Genomic DNA, 20,589 nt, shown 5'->3' on the forward strand with positions numbered 1-20,589 from the left:
ATTATTGCAGCCAATACCAGGTCTGTGTATTTGCCCTTGGTTAAATTTGTCACAGTCTGTCTATCGCCCAGCAGACACAACTGTGGACAGACTGGTAAGACTTTCCCAATCCAAAAACACCACAGCATCTTTTTAAATTGCCGCTAATCCAACACCATTGAACAGCTGAATGTGCTTAAAGGAGAAAGCAAGCTGCCAGTTCTGATATGTCAGTTAACAGAGGACTGCAATGGCTATCATCACACTAAGTGATATAGGGAGGACCATCCTACCTACCACCCTGAGAGAGAGAGAGACCAATTATGCCCTTTTGGACCTCTGCCCACGGATGGCTGTGGCATCACTGGGGATCGAACTCACGATCACCCAATGCTAGTGCTAACGCTTAGATTGTTACACCTCTTCTCTTTTGTTTTTATAAATAATGGGATTTTTTTTTATTCATTTAGAAAGTGATGTTCTATAAATATAATATTCAAGTACTGGAATTTAGTTTATTATTGCAATGATGTTCAAAACAATAAACTGTGAGTCCGACACTTACCCAGAAAAATGTCTGCAGCCACCTTGTTCATATTTTCATCTGTGAACTCAATCAAGGACTGCTGGATAGGAGACTTTTCAAAACACCAAATACAATCAATGCCATGTAATAACAGAATAATTGGTATGGGATTTTTTAATTACAGCCTACAAAAGGTACTTAATTTTAATAAAATACTGCAATAAATTACATCAACTGCATCATTATTGTGTACCTTAGAAAATTTCACCATATCTGCTGGGTCCTTGGCTTCTTTTCCTTTCTTTGATTTCTGCTTATAAGAATCACTGTAAAATATGCCAATGGCAATAACAGGATGTCTGTTATTGAAGTATAACTGTTTCTCTGGTTCTTGACAGCCCACTCCATCCACTATAATAGTCACACTGTATGTTCTATTTAAAGTAATTGGCTGACCTGGTCTTTCTCTGAGCATCTCTGAAATATTTTTTGGCAAACTCCAACATGTTGTATTGGCTGTCATGCAGAATCCTTTCATCAATCTCCATGTTACTGTAGTCTTGATGGGCCTCTGTATACTCACTGACTGGCGAGGCCACCTAGAGGGGAGAGACACTATGTTATTAACAAATCCTTTTTTTAATGCTGAGTAAAGCCTTACAGAAGCTATTTAATGCAATCTGTATCACATCCAGTATTTTTGGAAAAACATGTTGCTGGAATACTGCAAATGTTCAATCTGCAGTATTCAGGCAACATGATCCTACTACAAGTATGTTTCTCAGAAAAAGTCTGTAGCCTCACAAAATTGTAAAGAGACAGAGAGGAATACAGATAAAGTCATAATTTGACTGCTATGAAAGTCCTATGAAATGAGAGATGCGAGCCCTTTCAGGTCAGAAATACATACTTCAATGGAGCGGTCCAGCTCGTGGGCAGCAGCAGTGGAGCCTACGGCCACAGCTAGAGCAGCAGAGGCTGCCACGCGACCCTGCTTATTCTTGGGCTCCTCTTTCTTGTCCACAGGGAGGTTGATGAAGTCTGGAGCAGCCACTGGCTGGACAAACTCAACAGGGAAAACCCCTGCACGACCATGAACCGCCCCAAACTTCCAGCCTTAATTTGGCACACAGAAATCATGTAGGAATGCAGGATGGCACATTGTGATGAAATATGAGGAAAACACACTGAAGAACATGTGAGAAACAGTACAATTCCAGCAGAAGGTAGATAGAGAATCCAAATAATGGCAAAAAAGCAGAAAGATAGATTCAACAGCACTCCATGCAGGCACTCAGTGCACAATGACCCACCAAAGTCAGGTGTGTCTCTCTTTAACTCTTCAAGAAGCATGACCTTCTTTTTCACAATGCAACCATAGCACTGGCCTGTGGAACAGCCACAGGAGCTAGCAGTCAACATTATGGTAAACATACATAAACCACACAGTAGGGGTGGGCAATATGGCAGAAATATAACATTGTTGTAATTCAGGACATTTTCACAATATGTAACATATTTTGTTTATCTGAGGTTTGATAAGCTGGAGCTGACAAACAAGAACTGATAGTGTCACATTTAAAAACACTATCAGAAACTATCTATACCACGTGTCAGCAGTAGATAAGGGTAAACGCTAATCTCAGCAGCACTTTGGCCCTGAAGGTCCCCAGTTTGACTATACAATCTACATAATGATTTTTATTCAATATTTAACACACTCTTTGTAATAAAACAAACACAATTGGTCAGTGTTCTTTAAGTATTGCTAATATTCACGATGAGCTCAGAAAAGCATATTGTGACTTAATTTATCAATAATGAGAAATATGGCCATACTGCCCACCACACAATATCACATCTTGCAGTTTACCTAAAAGGTCTGTGGACCAACACTTCAATATTCTACTTAGCAAGTAATCTTAAGACTGTCAGTGGCTTGATAAACATTACAGTCAATTACATCATACTGCTTTCACAATATGACGCCCATGCTCTTACAGTATGACGTCCATGCTGAATAACTAGTAATTTTTATTCTCAGCTTCAAATCTTTAAATCATTTTGATGACGCATTTAGATAAGACATTGGCTTCCCAAATACTGCTAAAGTGTGCATTCCTTAGGGTGTGTGAGAGATTTGGTCATAAACAGCCTCACCTTCCTCCAGGCCCTCCATTTTCTGCAAGCGTATAATGTCTCCTTTGTGGAAACTCAGCAGCGTTCTATCATCTGTAATGTAATTACGCACAGCAACCACATAGTCTGAGTCCTAGAGCAAAAGAGAACACGGTTACTACAAAACTCCACAAAGATCACTTCCAAACTCACAGTATTTGTGCTTAGAAAGCTAACCTTCTTCAGCTCGGTGATGAAGTAGTCAATCATGGTCTTCACTTGAGGAGCTTTGGCTGAGAAGAGAATCAGTTTTTCATTGGTGAGGTTGAACTCCAGCATGTTCTTGGAGGGAATGGTGACAAACATGATATCTGTGTAGCTGTAATTGGAGGCAAACACATAATCATAATCATTAGCATTATGAGGTAAGGCTGTGTTTGATGCTGTGTCTTCAGTAGAGACAGTACTGTGCTAATGTCTAAAGCAGCCAGGAAAATAGTTTAAAACTATTTATCTTGGAGTTTGTCTTGGAGATTGTGGTCAGTCATTAATAGCCAGGGGTCTAATACAAAATAATTGGCCTTGTTCTGTTTGCATGAGTAAAATAACCCTCATCCTCCCCCCATCAATCAGCACAATGCTAGCTAATACAGACTCTGTACAGATCTGTTTGCGTACGTTTCATAATTGGCATTTAATATACTCTCTAACAGGACAGCTGTTAAGCTGTGTCCAGTTAAAGCTTATATTAGCTTTCACCCTCTAAGCTTGGTGGCATCGTGTGATGGAAGGACACCTAACTAGCAGATGGAATTGACCTGGAGACAAAAATGGAAAAGGTTAAGCTAACACACTCACACACCTCAAATTACTATTTACTTTTTATTTGTATTTGTTTTAATGTTATTGTTTTTAGCAAATAAATGCTAACTACCCAGATAAACAGATTTACATATCACTTTCTCAGATGCCTACTACTTTTGCACAGTACTGTAGTTCTCATCTGCTGCAGCCTACCTGTATGGTCTTAAAACTCGGAAGTAATCTGGGGCCACTGCACTGCTCCTCACCATCTTTAGCAGTTTAATCCCCCTGTGGGACACAGAGAGCACCTGGACCCCAGTGCCAACACTGCCCTGTAACACAAACACAACACACACACACAAACAAAAAGCTCTTGCTTCAGAGAAACCTAAGACTTTGATTGGAGAATAAGAGATGAGCCGAGCACAGTTCCTCACAGAAGCAGGAAAAAGACGAGAGAAGTAGATCTCCCAGCTGTCCCTCGCAGCGGTGACAACCTTTTTCTTCACATTCTCGTCTTGTGTCATAGCAGCCGCATCAATGTTGTTCTCATCTATCACAATGAAAAAGATACATCAAGGTCAGGCCTCAATAATGTATTGGCTCTTATTCGGAGGCATCTTACTCAATCAGAATTATGCAGCATACCAAAGAGGGATTTCATTTTCTGCCTCTCCTCTTTCGTTATCCGAATGCAAGCCTCAGAGAATGTATCATGGACAATCTGAAACAACAATCTATTGTTAGCATGGCGAGAAAGATCTAGCTAGCTGATTCAGCGAAATAAGTGCTGGGCACAAAAATACACACCTGCTTGAAGAGGAGATCTAATACTAGTGGATGGTTAAAGCTGTCCTTAGGATAGAAAACCTAAAATGAAAAATAACATGACACTACACCACTGAAAAGAACATTTTAAATGCATTTCCTAACACACGCAAACACACACACTCTAACCTCTTTTCTCAGGTATATTTTCCAGGGCACGTTAGTATAAGTGTAGTGCTCCTCGCTGCTCCTCCTGTGGAGCTGAGTCTGAATAGTTTCCTCTTCAACTGGAAGTTCTCGAGACACTGAACAAACAACTCACCATTACTTACAACAATGCAGCAAGAACTATACAAGCATACTTAGTGTTGATAACATTTCTAACAATGAGTGCGTTTACATGCACCCAATAATCCAATCATAATCGGATTTCTGCAGCTATCTGATTCAAATGGTCATGTAAACAGCATACTCTGATTTCTTAGATTGGATTAAGTTCTAGAAATCCGATCAAGAAATTTGATAAGGAGAGCTGAATTTTAGCTCAGTAATCATATTTCTCAGTGCATGTGTACTCTTACTCTAATTTCTTTCAGATTTTTGAGTCTACGCATGTGTGCGAAAAGTACCAGAAATAACCAAGTAGTGTTTAACACAGCGCCCACTTTTGCAGCGACTCTGAAACCAACTGCATGCATGACAAAATGAAGAATTTTAACATTCTTCATCCTCTACATGATGTATGTTCATTCTTTTGGGTAAAGCAACTCGATGTTTAAAAAAAAAAAGATGCGGCATGAAGTGTGAGTTTTACATTATGTTTATATCACGTTTTTATCTTGTGAGTTTATTGGCTGGTTGTAAAGCAGAAATCCGATTACTGCCCAACTCATGTAAACCCAGAGCTTTCCCAATATCTGACAACTCAAGTGCACGTAAATGCGGATTACTGACAAAATCTGATTTTCTGCAGTTATGGGATTATTAAATGCATGTAAACGCACTCAATGATGCAGTGATCGGGTATTTTGATCGAAAACTCTTATCTGTTAAAGTACTGTGCAAAAGTCAGAGATCACCAGACCATTTGTTTAATTTCCAGTCAAAGGTTCATCAGAAAAAGTATTTTCAGTATGTGGTGTGACTACCCTTTAACTTTAATTTTTAGGAGACTTGCTTACAGTCTTTGAAAGAAATCTGCAGAGATGTTTTTCCACTTCTCCAAAGTTCAGTCTTAGAAGTTAGTCACTTTTTCTGCTTTCACAATCCAAGTATTCTCAATCATGTTCAATGTTGAGGATTGGGCTCTGGGATGGTCAGCCCATTGTTCTGAGAACAGCAACAGCTTCAATGTTTGATTTGCAAATTTTATTTATTTATTTATTTATTTATTTTGGTCTGTTCCTTTCTTAGTAATGGCTTCTTGACAGCTACACATCCATTGAGACTAACAGTGCTGAGTTCCTTCTTCTCACAGTAGAAGGATGGACAGAAACACATGGATTTTTTTTCAGATCTGAAGCAAGAGTGGAGCTTGATTTTCTCCTCTCTCTCAAAGAAGAAAGCTTTTAGTACTGTTTAACTGATTGTGACAGTCTTGGTGGTCTGCCAGGTCTTGCAAGGTTGTCATATCCAATCTCCTCAAAAATGTACAACTTGTACATAAAAGTAATTCTGAAATTTATGAAATGCAGGTGGTCTCTGACTTTTCCTCAGTGCTGTATCTATTTCGTAACACACTGTACTGACCAGGTGCAGGGGGTGGGGATCTCTGACTGACAGCAGGCACTGGAGGTGACCTTTTGGGCTTTATGCTCTTTACTGGCTGTAGTCCTCCAGCCTCATCTTTAAACTCCCTCACACCTGAAGCAGTAGGAGCTGGACCGTAAGTCTTCTTTTGCTGGATATTGAAGACATTAAATACATATTGGTAATTTGCATTAGGTATTTAGTTCATAGTAACAAAGAAAGGTGTTAAGTTGACTTTAACTGATCTACCCGAGGAGGTGGAGAATTCATCTGGTCTTTAAGGATCAACATAGCTTCATCATGTGGATCTGGCTTCTTAACGAACACTTTAGCTTCTCTTCTATGATGAATATAAGATGAAAACAACTTCAATGTGCAAGTTATGGAGTTATGAACAGCTTTCACTAGCATTAGTGCACTCTAAGCAGATACTACTAAATAAACATTAGTTACTACTAAATAAACATTTCATAATGTGGAATTTTGCTATTGTTTTATTAGTTATTGTCCATTATGGTCAAATTGGTTGAAAAGAGAACACAAACCTTGGGATCTCTACTGGCTTGACCATACCAGGCTGATACTGTTTGATTATGTCTTTGATGTTGTGACTTGGTTCTAGATGCTCTGAGTTTGAGATGGAGGACTTGACTACATTTTCTGTCCTGGTTGGGCCTTAAATATAAGATTTACATGAATGAGCTGAGGAAGCATCACTTGTACAACCTACATAACTGTAAAATGTGAACAAAGACCAATGTGCACTTGGGGGTTAATAGATAATAGATAATAAGACCCATGCTAAAATTTGTCTAGAACAAAAAACATAGTATCTACAGCAATCTGCACAAAGGGAACCAACATACCAAATGTTGCATCTAGGAATCTATAACTGGTACAGTGCCTTACTGTGATGACGCCGAGAGGGCCTGTGTGCAGGGGCAACAGGAGCCTGAGTGTACGGTATAGGTCCAGTTTCAAATTTCGTCTGTGAATGAAGCTCAAAACTTTACTGGAAACATTCAATAACAGTGCTAAATATGCAATAATGAAGTGACTTCAGAACACAATACAACAGATAAACAAATTAATGTTCTTAAGTCATCAGAGGCCATTTATAGACATTTATATGATTTCATATATTATATATAATTTATATAGCGACAGTACTTTGCAAGAACAAGAAACCACATTTCGTTTATTTAATTTCCTATCAAAATGGCCCATAAATACAAGTCATTCATTTTTCAAAAGATATTTCAGAGGAGAATCCACTTGCTTAAGGAAGTATAAAGTCAAAGAAGCAGATCACTGGATGCAGAAAATGCAACCAACTTCTAAGACTGAACTTTGGAGGTGTGGAAAAATATATCTGCAGTGTTCTGTGAAAAACTGAAAGCAAGTCTCCTGAAAAGAATGAGAGCTGTAATAATAGTAAAACACTAAATACTGAAAAAAAAGACATTTAGTTGGTGAAGCTTCTGTGTAATTTTCTGTTAAATATATGTGTATGCTTTTTTATATTTATTCTGAAAAATTAATAATTTGTCTTTAACTTTTACTTTGATAAAAAATTATCTCTGACTTTTGCATAGTACTGTAAACTATATATTATTTTTATATATTATATATCTTAAGGTTTGCTAGATGATTCTGTTAAATTTGTATAGAAAGCGCCTCTGGTGTAGATCATAATTCCATTCAGCCTTGATATACTCACTGGGCTGGACTGGCCAGAGCGAGACATTGGTATATGCTCGCTGTGATGAGGGGGACCAGAATACGGCCCACCCACTGAATTATACATCTGCTGCTGAAGGGCCATCGCCTGCATTGTCATTTGTTGAGCCTATTATGCAGCACAACAGACCAGTAATTAGATCTGTAACAGGGTGCATTCTGAAGAGAATCAAACATGAACAACATTCAGACTGTGATGCAGGGCTTTTACAATACTCACCAGTATAATTGCTTGCTGATTGATGATGGCTTGCTGCTGCTGTGCTAGGATGTTGTGATCCACTCCTTTTGTAATGGTAAAAAAACAATGTAGTTATTTTTTAAAGGGGAAAAAAACTTTTTCCATACTGTAAAATAATTCTCACAGAATCAAGCTGTGCCAACAGCCAATATGGACAGTGATCTCTTGCATCCATACCTGGCACATCAGTCAGTGGTGGCACATTAGGTAAAGCTGGAATAGGCGGCATAGCAGGCAAAGCTGGCATAGAAGGCATAGCTGGCATTGGCGGCACTGAAGGCTTTGGGGAAATTGGGGGTACTGAGGGCACTGAGGTTATGGACGTAGGGGCAGGCATAGTGGGCACAGAGTGCATAGCTGGCATAGGTATAGGCGGCATCATTGCTCCTCCCATAACAGGTAAAACTGGTACGGCTGAGAAGAACAAGTGAAGCTCAAGATCAATGTAACATTACTTCTTTACAGACTCCTTTACAGTGGTGGTGATAGGAACCAGGAGTAATGATGTCTACAACACAAATATATACATTTTATTTACTATGCAAAATGACCTACATGTGTCTTGTAATTCTGGTAACAGTAATGTAGTGGAAAATCTGGAAAAAAATGTTTTTTGGGTACTCATTTTACTCAGCATACCCTGAATATATCCCTCCACCATGAATGAATTTAATCAATTTTATCAACAAACAATTTAAAAAAAGCAGTGTCTCAGGCATCAGGCAATGTAATTGTAAGTATTTCTTGTAATAACTTTCTGTGAGGTAGCTTTAGAGACATTAAATGCTTTGGATGTCTGATCCCTATCACTACTACTGTGAACAATTCTGACTCAGTAAGGTTCTCTGCAATGAAGCATTTCACATCAAACCACTCTAAATAACTTTATTTACATCTCAGTCATTGAATTATGCAGAATCCCCTTTAAGCTTTTATGCAAATTATTTTAAATCACTTATTCTATGCCTTTAGAGTGAGTGCAATGAAATAAAATGTGTAATTTGTTCTAAATATTATGAACCAAACAGTTGGAAGTAATGCATACAAGTAAGCACACAGGCAAGAAACTGAGGAACGAACAGTGCAGCAACAGAAATCAGTATCATCACATTGATCAAAAGCCACAACCACATTTAGTGCAGCACAGCAACTCAACATTCACTTCATTTCGCATGCAAAATCCATTGAAATGAAAAGCACGATTCCAAACAAACTGGAAGCCTGAATTCCACTCCACAGTGGAATTGATTGCATTTAGGAACCAATTGACACAAGGGCTTCCATGCATAATTCATGGATGGTAAAAAGAGAGCAGGGAGGGGAGCAGAAGTACGACTCACCGCCGGGCTGCAGTCCTGGAGGATAGGGCCTGCTGGCCCGCTCCTTCTCCTCTTCACCATTCCCACCTCCAACTCCACCGGCTCCCTTCATGCGGCTGGATATGCTGGCTGGCTTCTCTAGATCCTGCTCCAGAGATAAGGCAGAGAGGAAAAGGCTCTCACCCAGCCAGGACCCCTTCCGTGCCCAGTCACGGGAGAATTCAATCCTCCCCCTGGGAGTACCTTATACTCTCTAAGAGAAGCTTAGCTTGCTAACTATTACCACAAAACATCTGGCTTCCAGTTTCTACTTCAAGGCATTTCAACTGCCAAAAACTACTGATTTGTGTTGGGCACCATTTTAAAATTCTGGAGACAATGTGGATGATGTTTTATGTTAACCTGTTGGCTTCTAAGTTTCTTGTGAGTACAGTTCACTCATTTGTGCCCAACCTTAAAACAAGCTGTTTGCTGAACAAGAGCCATTACACTACAGGTGTCTGAAAACAGCTTTTAAAAGGATGATGGTTTAATGATAATGGCCTAGGAGATTAAGTGGAGCTCAATGCTGCAAGAAATACGGTAATCCAGTAACTTAACCTCCCTTAATTCTGGAGGCTTGGTGCTGAGAGAGCATTTGATACTCAATCACTTACACTCCTGGGTTCAAATGATCTGCATAAACTGCCAGAACTAACCACTCATCTTATTATTCATACGTCCGTATCATTATTATTTCACATATGCCAGTACACTTGTGAACAGTAAACTCCAGAAAATAAACCAATCAGTGCCCTCTTTGAATTAAATAAACAGAAGTGTATCAGAAAAATCAGGCTACAGAAAAGGAGCTGGAGGGACGTACCCCACTACCATCAGACAACACCGGGTCAAACAGGCTGTCCAGATATCGGTCCATGCCTCTCTGTGTTGGAGCCTCGCTGAAATCCGACTCTATTATTACAAAAGATGAGAGAAGGTCATGCATCTGGACCTGGAGATAATAACTGAACTACACAGTCCCTTGTGTATAGTCAGGAGAGTCGCATATTCTGCTGTTTACCACCAGGAGGTTTTGTCACAAAGCACGATTTCTTGCTTGCCCAGCTAACAATAAGCTTAGTTCAATTCAACCCTGGATTTTCTGTCTCACGATTGGGGTTCACTTTTTACCAAACTATATCACCATGGCAACTTGTGCTGCATACCTAACCTGCCACAGAGCAGCGTATGTTTGGGGCTTCCGATTATGTAGAGCTATTGGACCAAACGGGGCCAAGCTTCTGAGTGATTAGTGACTGACTGAGATGTACCCCTCAGGTGACTTTGCTTATTTAGCAGAGGAAATAATACTACATACAAGTAAACATATGAAGTAATTGCTACTCCAATAAGGACTGACACAGTGACCTCAGAGTTACAAGCATTATAAATGCTTGAATTTCTACATATTTACATAGATTTTTTTCTTCTTTCTTTGAAAAACACGCAATTGGCTGTTCGCCATAAATGACAGTTTCATGTGCATACGCGCAATCATTAATCATAGCTGGACTATCTAAACCTGAGTTAACAGGGAACGTGGTTAGCTATCTTCATAAAATGAGTTAACCGCAGTTACATTTGTTAGGTTTCGTGCAGCTTTGTGAGATAGGCTCCGAGCAGCTACTATAACCTGAATACAAAAACAGTACAACTTTAACCACTAACATTTTTGTAAATCTTAATGCACTTGTCCTTCTGTACTGTGAAAAATTTCTAAATGAAAAATGCTTTTACAGAGGGTTTTTGAGCTAGCTGAGTGTTAAGGGGAGCTGAAATGAAATGTTACTGGTTAATATTATTTTTCCCACCTGCTGGTGCACGGCGATGTAACCAAAAATTAGGTGGATTAGGAAATCTTTTCAAGGCGAGTAAAAGTCACTACACTTCAATGAAAGATGATGGGAAATCAAGAACTTTATCTTTTAATTGATTCGATATGATAATTTGTGCTTAATATGACCAGAGACATTGACTAACAATGGAAAAAAGGTCTGTTTTGATTTCAGGATCAATAATATGTAGATATGTAGATCTGTAGAGGATGGATATGTAAATGAACAATATGTTAAAATGTACAAAGAGCAGTGAAACTTCAGACCGTGGCTGTAGTATCCATCTGAATCTGGAAGACTGGTGCTGGCAAGGGTTGGAGGGATGAGGAGTGGGCTATCGTCATCTGAATCAAAACCACTTCCAAACAGAGCCCTTTGACAGTAAGAACAAAATATCAATGTCTGCACAATAAAAACTATAACAAAGTTTAATCACAGAAAGGACTATTGTATGCATACAAACACAGAGACTGTGAGAAGTTTGGGGACCCCTTCGCATTCTTTATATGTTTGATTTCTCACTGTCAGCTTTCAGTGAGGTAACAAAATGTTTGTACAGCTTTGTTAACATAAAGCAGTAAAGCAGAAAAACAAACAGGAGTTTATGGCACAACACTCTTCTTCATCAAAATGCCTTCCTTGCCATAAAGCAGGTTTTGTCTATATAATTGTTTGATAGTTTTCTTTTCTGAAGCACTGATAAAACTCCTATTGAAACTATATTGCCCCAAACGTGGTTTAAACATTTGAAAGGTTTGTGTGCTTATGGGAGCAGACATTATGACACAGGGGTAAATGGTGCAGGGTATGGTATTATTCCCAAGATAACTCTGTGACAAATACATGCCTGATACAGTTTTAATCAAAATAAACCCGGGTAGTGTTTAATATGGCAAGTTGCGGCACGTGTACAAAGAAAACATCATTTGTATTAAAAACATTTTGAAAGGTTAGTTGTTTCCAAACTTCTGACAGGCAGTGTATGCAATGTATTACAATATATTCTGTTTAAATATAATATATTCCACTGTCTTATGAATATATTTGGACACAACTGTTTTTCATGTTATTAGAATTTTTCTTATTGCTATTATTATATATTATACTATATGGTTTTACTAACAGGCCAGCATTGGGTCTGGTTCTGGTGGGACTTTCTGCTGAGATAATGAAGAAGGACTTCTGCTTGGGAAAATCTCGCATTAGCTCCAGGTCTGCAATCAGATCCATTACATAATCATGCCCCGCAAGCTCCGCCCACTGCCCATGCTCCTTCATAATGACCGAACAGCCCTTCCAGGACTCAGTAACTCCCCTACAAAAACAAATACAGAAACAAAAAAAGTCATACATTTTTTGTCTTTGCTGTGGTCTCATGGCTGTGAATGTAATGTGTGACAAATAAATTTTGCTTCACTAACTAAGGTATCATCACAGCAACCACCAACACTGGACTCAGCAACTTTCTTGCATGCACCATCCAAAGTTATTGGCCGCCTCAAATTAAAGTGTGCAAACATTTAAACTGGCTACTTGAAATGGATGCTAAGCAAGAGTAACCAGTGGCTAAATGGCCCACAAACACAGCAATATTTTCTTCCAAACGGAGTGTTCAATTAGATGGCATTAAGAAGTGAAAACTGCAGAGAACAAAATCCATTTTGCAAAGGATGCAAACATGACGTAAACCAGGTGTAGGAAACTAGGGCTTGGGGTCCTGCAAAGTTTAGTGTTTCTCCTGATCTAAAGCAATTAAAAGGGAATTCCTTCAATATTTAAGATTTCTGCACTAATAAACAGTGAAGATTTAAACAAAGTCATTCAGAACGGTTCTAGATAAGAATTCACAGTGATGGTGACAAGAACAAACAAGTGTGAGGCATTCAACATTTTTATATTATAGAGTGAAAAGCTTTCTCATGTAGTGGTTATAAAAATGCACAATGATGTCTATGATTTTGTTTTACGATAGCTTTGAGATAAGATTTTAACCTGAAATATTTTTTTTTAAATCCATTTTCATGGTGGTGAGGTACATGCAGAGTGTTGTAAGGCAAAACAGCACCTGAATATATATAGTGGCTATATTCGATTTGTAGACATTGTAACCCCTGGTTTGTATCACCACCACTGGAAATCAGACTTGGTAAGTTTCTCTCGAATAAGCTATTTCACATCAAACTCCAATGAATGACTTCAGAGCAGATTTTTCTGAAAAACTGGAATTTCCCTTTCACTGAAGAGTTGACTCAGAGATTTAAACAGAAAAATCACCCAACTGTGCAGAAGTTTCCCAACCCCTGATGTACATTAACAGCTGCACACTTGTATAACACAGAGTACACAGCTCATTCAAGATTAATACTGAAAATGTTCTTTGATATTTGTTATTTGATCAATGTCTGTATCAATAAGATAAAAAACACCAGCCCATTTCGTACAATTGTGTTGTACAAGACAACAATGACAGCAATAAAAGGAAAAAAGGACAAACTCTATATATAATTAAAGAGAGTGTAATTAAATAAAGTGTGGTGACTCATTACTTTTAACAAATTCTGTAGGTTTTACATCACTAATCTCTATATTTCCATTAGGGTTAGGTTGACAGGTATGCATGAGGCCTGTGCTACTCAGAATCTTATGGCATAATGAGTAGTGTACCATTTGATAATGAACTTCTAGCAAATCACCACAGACATGTGTACATTCCACATCGTAGTTCTAAATTTGCTGGTTCCACTCATATATCAGGCGTTTTGTGTTGGCTCCCAGAACACTGTTTTTGCTTCCACCTAGAGGAGAGTACTGTGACCTTGGTTAAATGACAGAAGAAGTAAGAGCGGTCGGGTGATGAAGGGTTGAGGACAGAAGATGGATCAATTTCTTTTTGTAACCTGTCTGAAACAAGCTCTGCCAGGATGTGCATGGTTGTCTGACCTCAGTGTTCTCCCTAGGCATGCTGTATACCTGTGCTGAAGGATGTCCCCAGCCAGATCCTCTCCACTGGTCCATGAGTGCATAGGACATAGAAAGGAAGTCCCTGTGGAAACAACATGATGTTTGACAACCATGGTGAGAGAGACGGTGTGAAGAGGAAAGACAACACCTCAAGCACTTTTTTCCATTCCGTTTAGCACCAGAGATCAAGTGTCTCTTAATCTAGCTGAGCGGTACATAATTGTCTCCAGAGGGTTTAGAGAGCTGGAGAAACTGTGCCAGGCTAACTCAGGCAGGTGAGAGCGATAGGAGAACCTTGACAGAAACTGAGATCAACCCTATTGTGTGCTTGAGAGCCGTCCTGTGTGTTTGTGTTACGTAAATGCACTTATATCCCAGCCGAGCCAAAAACAGTGAGCATCTACAGATGGTAATCTCACATGAGACTGACAGTCTCGATTCTACATTTCTACAGCAGCCTTTTCAGGTCTCCTCTTATTTCAGACTTGGGTTTCACATGTGAACCTCGGCAGTGACGTCTCTCTCCTACTAAAAAGGAAAGATTAGAGTTTCTCTTTTGCAGATAGCATTTAAACAAAGCAAGAGGAGTAGCATTCTACTAATGCCAGTGGAACGTAATAAGGTTGATATGTCTTATAGCTTTTAAGAATTAATTGCACAGTGCACAGAACACCTGTGACTCTCACCGTCAAAGCAATGCACCTGCAACACCATGTTGGCTTTCTTCCTGTTGGCTGTCCACTCCAGTAAAGACAGGGGGTATGTCCTTGCAGTCTCTGGTCCATAGAGGGACTTCTGCATGGCTTGTATCAGCTTATGTTGGCAAAGAGCCTTATAGCCATCATAGGCATAGTCTGAGACAAACCTGTAGTGATCAGAAAAAACAGTAAGGTAGGGGGTACATCCCAGTGGGCACAAATATGCAGATTCATTTCACAGGAAAAGTGGTTCTTGTCTCACTTTAGAAGGTATTTCTCTATCTTGGCTGAAGGTGCAAATGTGCTCAGGCAGCCGAGCAGCAGCAGCCAGCCTCTGTCAGCGTTGTCTGGGTTGCTGTTCCTCCAGACCTGATTGGCAATTTGACACAAAATTTCACCTCTCAAGCCAGGGTTGGAAAGACCCTTCTGGATGATGTAGTTTCCGAATAAATTCTCCTGAGCCCCATTTAAATGTGGGTCACCCATAAACCTGAGGATCTGCAGAGTACACAGACAGGAAATCGATGTCAGTACTGTTAGTAATTCTGGTGGCAGACAGAGATAACACAGCACTGTGCAAAACTCAGAAACCTTGCGTCCATTTACTTAATCTCCTGTCTAAATGGCCATTAGGTACAAGCCATTCAATTTTCAGCTTCAAAAAAAGCAGAAAACATATTTAACAGAAAATCACATAGAACCTTCAATAACTAAATATAACATCAACATGTTGTGTCTACTCTCTGTCTTTACTACAGCTTTCATTCCATTTGAGAGACTTGCTTTCAGTTTTTCAAAGAATAACACAGGGATATTTTTTAGAAGTTGGTTGGATTTTGTAATCCCAATAACAAACTTAGACTCGTCAGTCCATAAAACCTTACTCCACTGTCTTAGATCTCAGCTTTTCGTGTTCTACTGCAATGTTTCCTTTCCTCAGTAACAGCTTCTTGTCAACTACACATGTTTTCAGACTCACAGTGTTAAGTTGTCTTCTCATGGTGGAAGGATGGATAGAAACACTTGTGGATTTTTTCAGATCTGAATCAAGAGCTTTTTGTATCATTTCTCAAGGATGAAAGCTTTGAGTACCGTTTATCTGGTGGTGACACTTTTGGTTCTCTACCTTTTTTCACTTTTCTTTTTGACTTTCCCCTTCCTCGTGCAATAAGTTTACTTTATATCTTATCTCCTCAGAAATATCTCAGAATATCAGAAATTTGCATGGCAGCTAAGGTGTATTTGTGCAGATGCTTGAGTGAGTGTTAGTGTCTGTTTGAAGGGGAACACAAAGTCAGTGACTCCTTAGAAACAGCTTTTGTTGGGATGACATAGCTTTAACATGGTTTTAAGACTGAAAAGATAGAAGAGTTAAAGTGGCAGTAGAGTGCACAAAAGAGTGGACAAATTAAATACTTAGCTATAGATTTGATATTATAATTAGTGGTGGAAGATTTTCTGTTGAATACACGTCTCCTACTTTTTCTGACACTGAAAAAAAACTACATTTATACTTAACGGCCATTTTGACCGAAAATTAAATTGAATTAGGATGGCATCTCACTGTTGCAGATTACTGCAGATACTACCACAAAGAGGAAAATATGAGATGCTTCTACCATGATGAAGACATCAAGAGCTTCATGAGCGAGATCATCATCAACATGAGTCAGTGGTGTCTTCAGAGGTGCAGTCAACATTCCAAACTTTGGCTCCTGTAATGTAGGACCGAATCAGTCATATGGGAAAAAACAATTTCTTTATACAATGCACACTTGAAGTATATGCTAAGGCACTGTGACTACTGCTCTGAGAGAACTCTTCTGCACTTTAGAGAAGAATCAAAATGCATGACTTACTCTGAAGTGAACCTGGATGAATTTGGATATGGAGTAGTTGTTGATGTCAAGGGGTAGTGTGAGTTGGGATTCCACCTGAACAGTAGGAGCCTGCACTAGGGCTAAGCAATCAGAATGGAGCTCTCTACCACCTGACAGGCAGACAAAAGCAATTACTGTACGCAGTAAAGCATTCAGTTCCAGAATATACTAAAAACACTGTGAAGTCCAACTGCATTCCATTACATTCTTTCAAGCTACAATTTCTCATTCTATTTGTCCAAGCAAAGCAATAGCATTGCAAAGCAAAACTAAAGCAGTATCAATCATACCTGCAGCTGCTTGCAATAATCCTCCGAGTTCTGCTGGAATGACCAAGTGAGTGACGTTAACTACCTCCCGTCTTGATAACTCCTGCAGGTTCAAGAGAATTGCTTAACTACAGGATATGCCAAAGTCTGTATATGATTAAAGAGTCTAAAGAGTCTTATCTGACATTCTAACCATTTCTATTCTGATTCTCTCGTCTTCTGCCTTCCTCCTGGCCTCCAGTCTCATCTGAAAAGAGATGAACAATGAGCATCAATTAGCAAGGGAATATATGGTTCTGTTTACAAATAAAAAAACGTTTGTTTATTTATATTCGAGTCAATGGCTATTATGGATAAGTTATTTATTTTTCAGTGTCAGAAAAAAATATATTTAACAGGAATTACACAAAAGCCTCCAACACCAAGTATAATATCAAAAGTAGCAGCCTTTCCCAAAGCTCTCACTGACATTCCCCTTCAAAGAGATCATTCACACAAACAGCTACCTGAACATACCTTAGCTGCCTCACAAATTTCTAACTCATGTGCATCTAAAATGGCTAAAAGAGTATTTCTGACAATATATGTAAGATTGCATAAGGAAGGGGAAAGTCAAAGAAAAATAAGTGAAAAAATTGGAGTTTCCAACACTGGAGTTAGAGAAAATGGGACTCCTGACATCCATATAAGACCTGGAAGACCACCAAAAGGCATCAAATAAACAGTATTTGTAGCTTAAAACTTTGACAAAATCAAGTTCCACTCCCACCACAAATATGAAAAATCCTATAGATAAGTCAAAACTAAAGATTTGTAGCTGTCAAGAAGCCATTACTGAGAAAAGAAGAATTTTGCACTAGAACACCGAAAATGGACAGTTGAGATTAATAGAGTAGGGTTTTATAGACAGAAAATAGAGAAAAGAACACCTACACTAGAACACCAAACATGGACATTATGGATGTGGAATAAGATTTTATAAACTGATAAGCCTAAAATTGTGATTGGGATAACTTGGGTCATGAGAAGCAAAAAAAAAAAACTTTTAAAACTGAACTTTGGAAGTGTGGAAAATATGTCTGCAGATTTCTTTAAAAAAAAGTGAAAGTAAGTCTCTCAAAAAGAATGAAAGCTGTAATAAAGACAAAGGCTAAATACTGAAAGAACTGACATAATATTTGAATGTTGAAGCTTCAGTGGAATTTTCTGTTAAATATATGTTTTCCTGAAAAATGAATAACGTCCTTAAACAAATGAAAGGGTGGTCTCAGACTTTTGCACAGTACTGTAATTTAGGAAAAGAACAGATCTGACATTTACATTGTGAACACACTGACATTCACAGCATCTGTACCTTAATATATCTCTTTCGATTGACATACATGTGCACCAGTGAGCGGAATTTGACCAGACTACTTCGCATTTTCACATAGCGTTTCCTGTGAAAAAGCAAAAAGAAATGAATGTCAATCTAAACCAGACAAGACTGCGCTTCAAATCCTAAAGTATTAAGTCTTGAGAGTGTGTACCGGGTGAGGTAGCCTCGGCAGTGGGCCTGCAGCCTGATGATTTTCATGCGGAAGGCCGTATAGCGCTTCCGCACAAAGAACATACGTGTGTAGCGCTGCAGGGTCAGAGCAGCCACATGCCTAACTCTGTCTCTCTTACTTTCTAGCAGGTAATAAATGTCTTCTTTCATGAACAGCTGACACAAAAACACAGAGTAAAGGGAATTAATACAAGAAAATCACAAGACCTAATTCTTCCCAATGGCTCTTAGATAATAAAATATGTCTCATGGAATCTTACCTTGGATACACCAACTTGAAAAACTCCTGGCCTCACAGGGCAAAGCTTCCTCAGCATGATGACACAGTTTTCCCCAGTGGCAGGAGGAGGCTGCTTTAGGCCCAGCAAAGACTTGTATCTAAATGGAAACAAACAGCTAAGTACACTTATAAATCAGCAACTGCCCACAAACGGTAATGCTTGAGAGAGAGAAAGAAAGAAAGAGACAGAACCAAAAGCATGTGTCCCAAGATACAATTTAAAGGGGAAAACAAGTTTAATATGATATCTGTTGTTACGCAGTATTCTGTAGCACAGCATCATATCACTCAGCCTCCTCAGTTTAACAGAATTCATTATTTTGTGTCATTTTTGTGTTTTTGTTTGTCAGTGTTCTCTCACTTTAAAAGCCAGCAAGCATTACACAAAAGTCACTTATGGTGAATCCTTATGGTGTAATCCAGTCCTGAAAGCTAGCCTAACAACTGAGCTATAGGCTAATACATACAGAGAAGCTAACATTAGTGTGACTCACTTTGATTGTCAAACAAATCATAAAGAAACAGTGATTTGATCTTTGTTCAGCACAAAATGGATGCTAGAGACATTTTTTTTACCTTTTTTAGCTGCAGAAAACAAGCCAAACTAAAGTAAGGTATCTAGTTAGCCAAGCAGCTTCCTTTCTAACTTAACCTTTTAGCTTGTTGTCTACCTTCTCTGATGAGTACACTGTAAAAAACGGTTCGTCAGATCAAACTAAACAATTACTTAATTTGGTAACAAGTAAATTAACTATTTTATTCTCAAAGCAGTTTTTGAGTTGAATAAAACCAGTTCAATTGCTGGTGATTACATGAAGTAATTTTTTTAGGTTGATCTGACGAACCATTTTTTACAGTGTAATTTCTGTCATTTGTGTGATCTTTTTTCACAATTATGAAAATGATTTGGTGACAGTTATATATACACCCCCGTGTGAAAAAAAGGGGCCCAAAATGGCAAAGCATTAAGCTTTTAATGGTCTTAACAACAAATCATTTAACAAATAGATTAAGTTAGTATGAGGTATTTTTCCCCTTGATTTCTTTAAATGTTGAAGTCTTGCAGATAAACATTCAGACAGTCTTTTACAGAAAGAAGAGTCAATACTGTTCTGCTCAGCACTGATGGCTTCAAACAGTTGCAAAAAATACTGCCAAACTACTATACGGTTTAAAGCTGGACACTGACCACTCCAAAACCATCTGTAAAAACTACTGTATTTTGGGCTTGGTGCATTTTTTTGCTTGGGGTTTATACAGTCTGTTTCCTAGCACTATTAGCTATTTGCCTACCTTCTTCATTCAGCTAAAAAAAAACACATTTCCAAACAGACTGCTCCCAAAATCCACCCTAAAGCAGATGTAGTTCTTCAAAAGTACCTTTCACTTTCAACATCATCAGAAGGGAGGTTTACAGTCTTTAAACTGGAAAATCTCACTCTTTGACTACTGTGGCACTGCTTTAGGAGGTATGTAGGCCTGTTTACAGATTTTCCATTTTAGCATGTGTGCCCCTTTAATTTAATTTAATTTCCTTGTCAAACCATAATCATCTCAGACATTACCTAAAGAGGAAGACATCAAAGGGTATTCTGATTGGAAAACCCTCTCGCCTGATACGAATGGTCTCCAAAATCCCAGAGTAACGAAGCTGAGTGCTGACCAGCTCCATGTCAAACACACCAGGCTCCTAGAGAGAGACACACACTCTTAGTACAAACCCCCAACAGAAATTTTCAGCTACTAGTGTGCTTCTTACGCAGTAACTGCTATTTCTTACCTTGTTATTGTTTGGCTTTATGCAGCGCACAAAAAATGAGTTGCATCTGGC

The 20,589-nt window shown here is 38.8% G+C and overlaps 1 protein-coding gene across 3 annotated transcripts in view; it reads right to left on the reverse strand.

Moving 5' to 3' along the window:
* Window positions 1-20,589, reverse strand: part of myo15aa (myosin XVAa) — a 55,160-nt gene that overhangs the window by 7,019 nt on the left and 27,552 nt on the right. For all 3 annotated transcript variants that reach the window (XM_036566695.1, XM_036566696.1, XM_036566694.1), the window contains 33 exons: window positions 20,539-20,584; window positions 20,324-20,448; window positions 18,739-18,856; window positions 18,459-18,634; window positions 18,284-18,368; window positions 17,123-17,176; window positions 16,951-17,032; window positions 16,640-16,770; window positions 16,400-16,495; window positions 15,043-15,278; window positions 14,769-14,947; window positions 14,092-14,164; window positions 12,245-12,436; window positions 11,388-11,494; window positions 10,110-10,198; window positions 9,266-9,389; window positions 7,905-7,969; window positions 7,665-7,793; window positions 6,854-6,932; window positions 6,490-6,619; window positions 6,194-6,284; window positions 5,945-6,095; window positions 4,385-4,500; window positions 4,238-4,297; window positions 4,076-4,151; window positions 3,865-3,980; window positions 3,641-3,759; window positions 2,861-3,002; window positions 2,666-2,777; window positions 1,416-1,621; window positions 962-1,104; window positions 759-831; window positions 545-617 (listed from right to left, as the gene is read on the reverse strand). In XM_036566695.1, the coding sequence (XP_036422588.1) occupies window positions 545-617; window positions 759-831; window positions 962-1,104; window positions 1,416-1,621; window positions 2,666-2,777; window positions 2,861-3,002; window positions 3,641-3,759; window positions 3,865-3,980; window positions 4,076-4,151; window positions 4,238-4,297; window positions 4,385-4,500; window positions 5,945-6,095; window positions 6,194-6,284; window positions 6,490-6,619; window positions 6,854-6,932; window positions 7,665-7,793; window positions 7,905-7,969; window positions 9,266-9,389; window positions 10,110-10,198; window positions 11,388-11,494; window positions 12,245-12,436; window positions 14,092-14,164; window positions 14,769-14,947; window positions 15,043-15,278; window positions 16,400-16,495; window positions 16,640-16,770; window positions 16,951-17,032; window positions 17,123-17,176; window positions 18,284-18,368; window positions 18,459-18,634; window positions 18,739-18,856; window positions 20,324-20,448; window positions 20,539-20,584 (3,794 nt within the window). The remainder of the gene's footprint in view (window positions 1-544; window positions 618-758; window positions 832-961; window positions 1,105-1,415; window positions 1,622-2,665; window positions 2,778-2,860; window positions 3,003-3,640; window positions 3,760-3,864; window positions 3,981-4,075; window positions 4,152-4,237; window positions 4,298-4,384; window positions 4,501-5,944; window positions 6,096-6,193; window positions 6,285-6,489; window positions 6,620-6,853; window positions 6,933-7,664; window positions 7,794-7,904; window positions 7,970-9,265; window positions 9,390-10,109; window positions 10,199-11,387; window positions 11,495-12,244; window positions 12,437-14,091; window positions 14,165-14,768; window positions 14,948-15,042; window positions 15,279-16,399; window positions 16,496-16,639; window positions 16,771-16,950; window positions 17,033-17,122; window positions 17,177-18,283; window positions 18,369-18,458; window positions 18,635-18,738; window positions 18,857-20,323; window positions 20,449-20,538; window positions 20,585-20,589) is intronic.

Source organism: Colossoma macropomum, unplaced genomic scaffold (genome assembly GCF_904425465.1).
Source record: "Colossoma macropomum unplaced genomic scaffold, Colossoma_macropomum, whole genome shotgun sequence".
NCBI classification, from domain to species: Eukaryota; Metazoa; Chordata; class Actinopteri; order Characiformes; family Serrasalmidae; genus Colossoma; species Colossoma macropomum.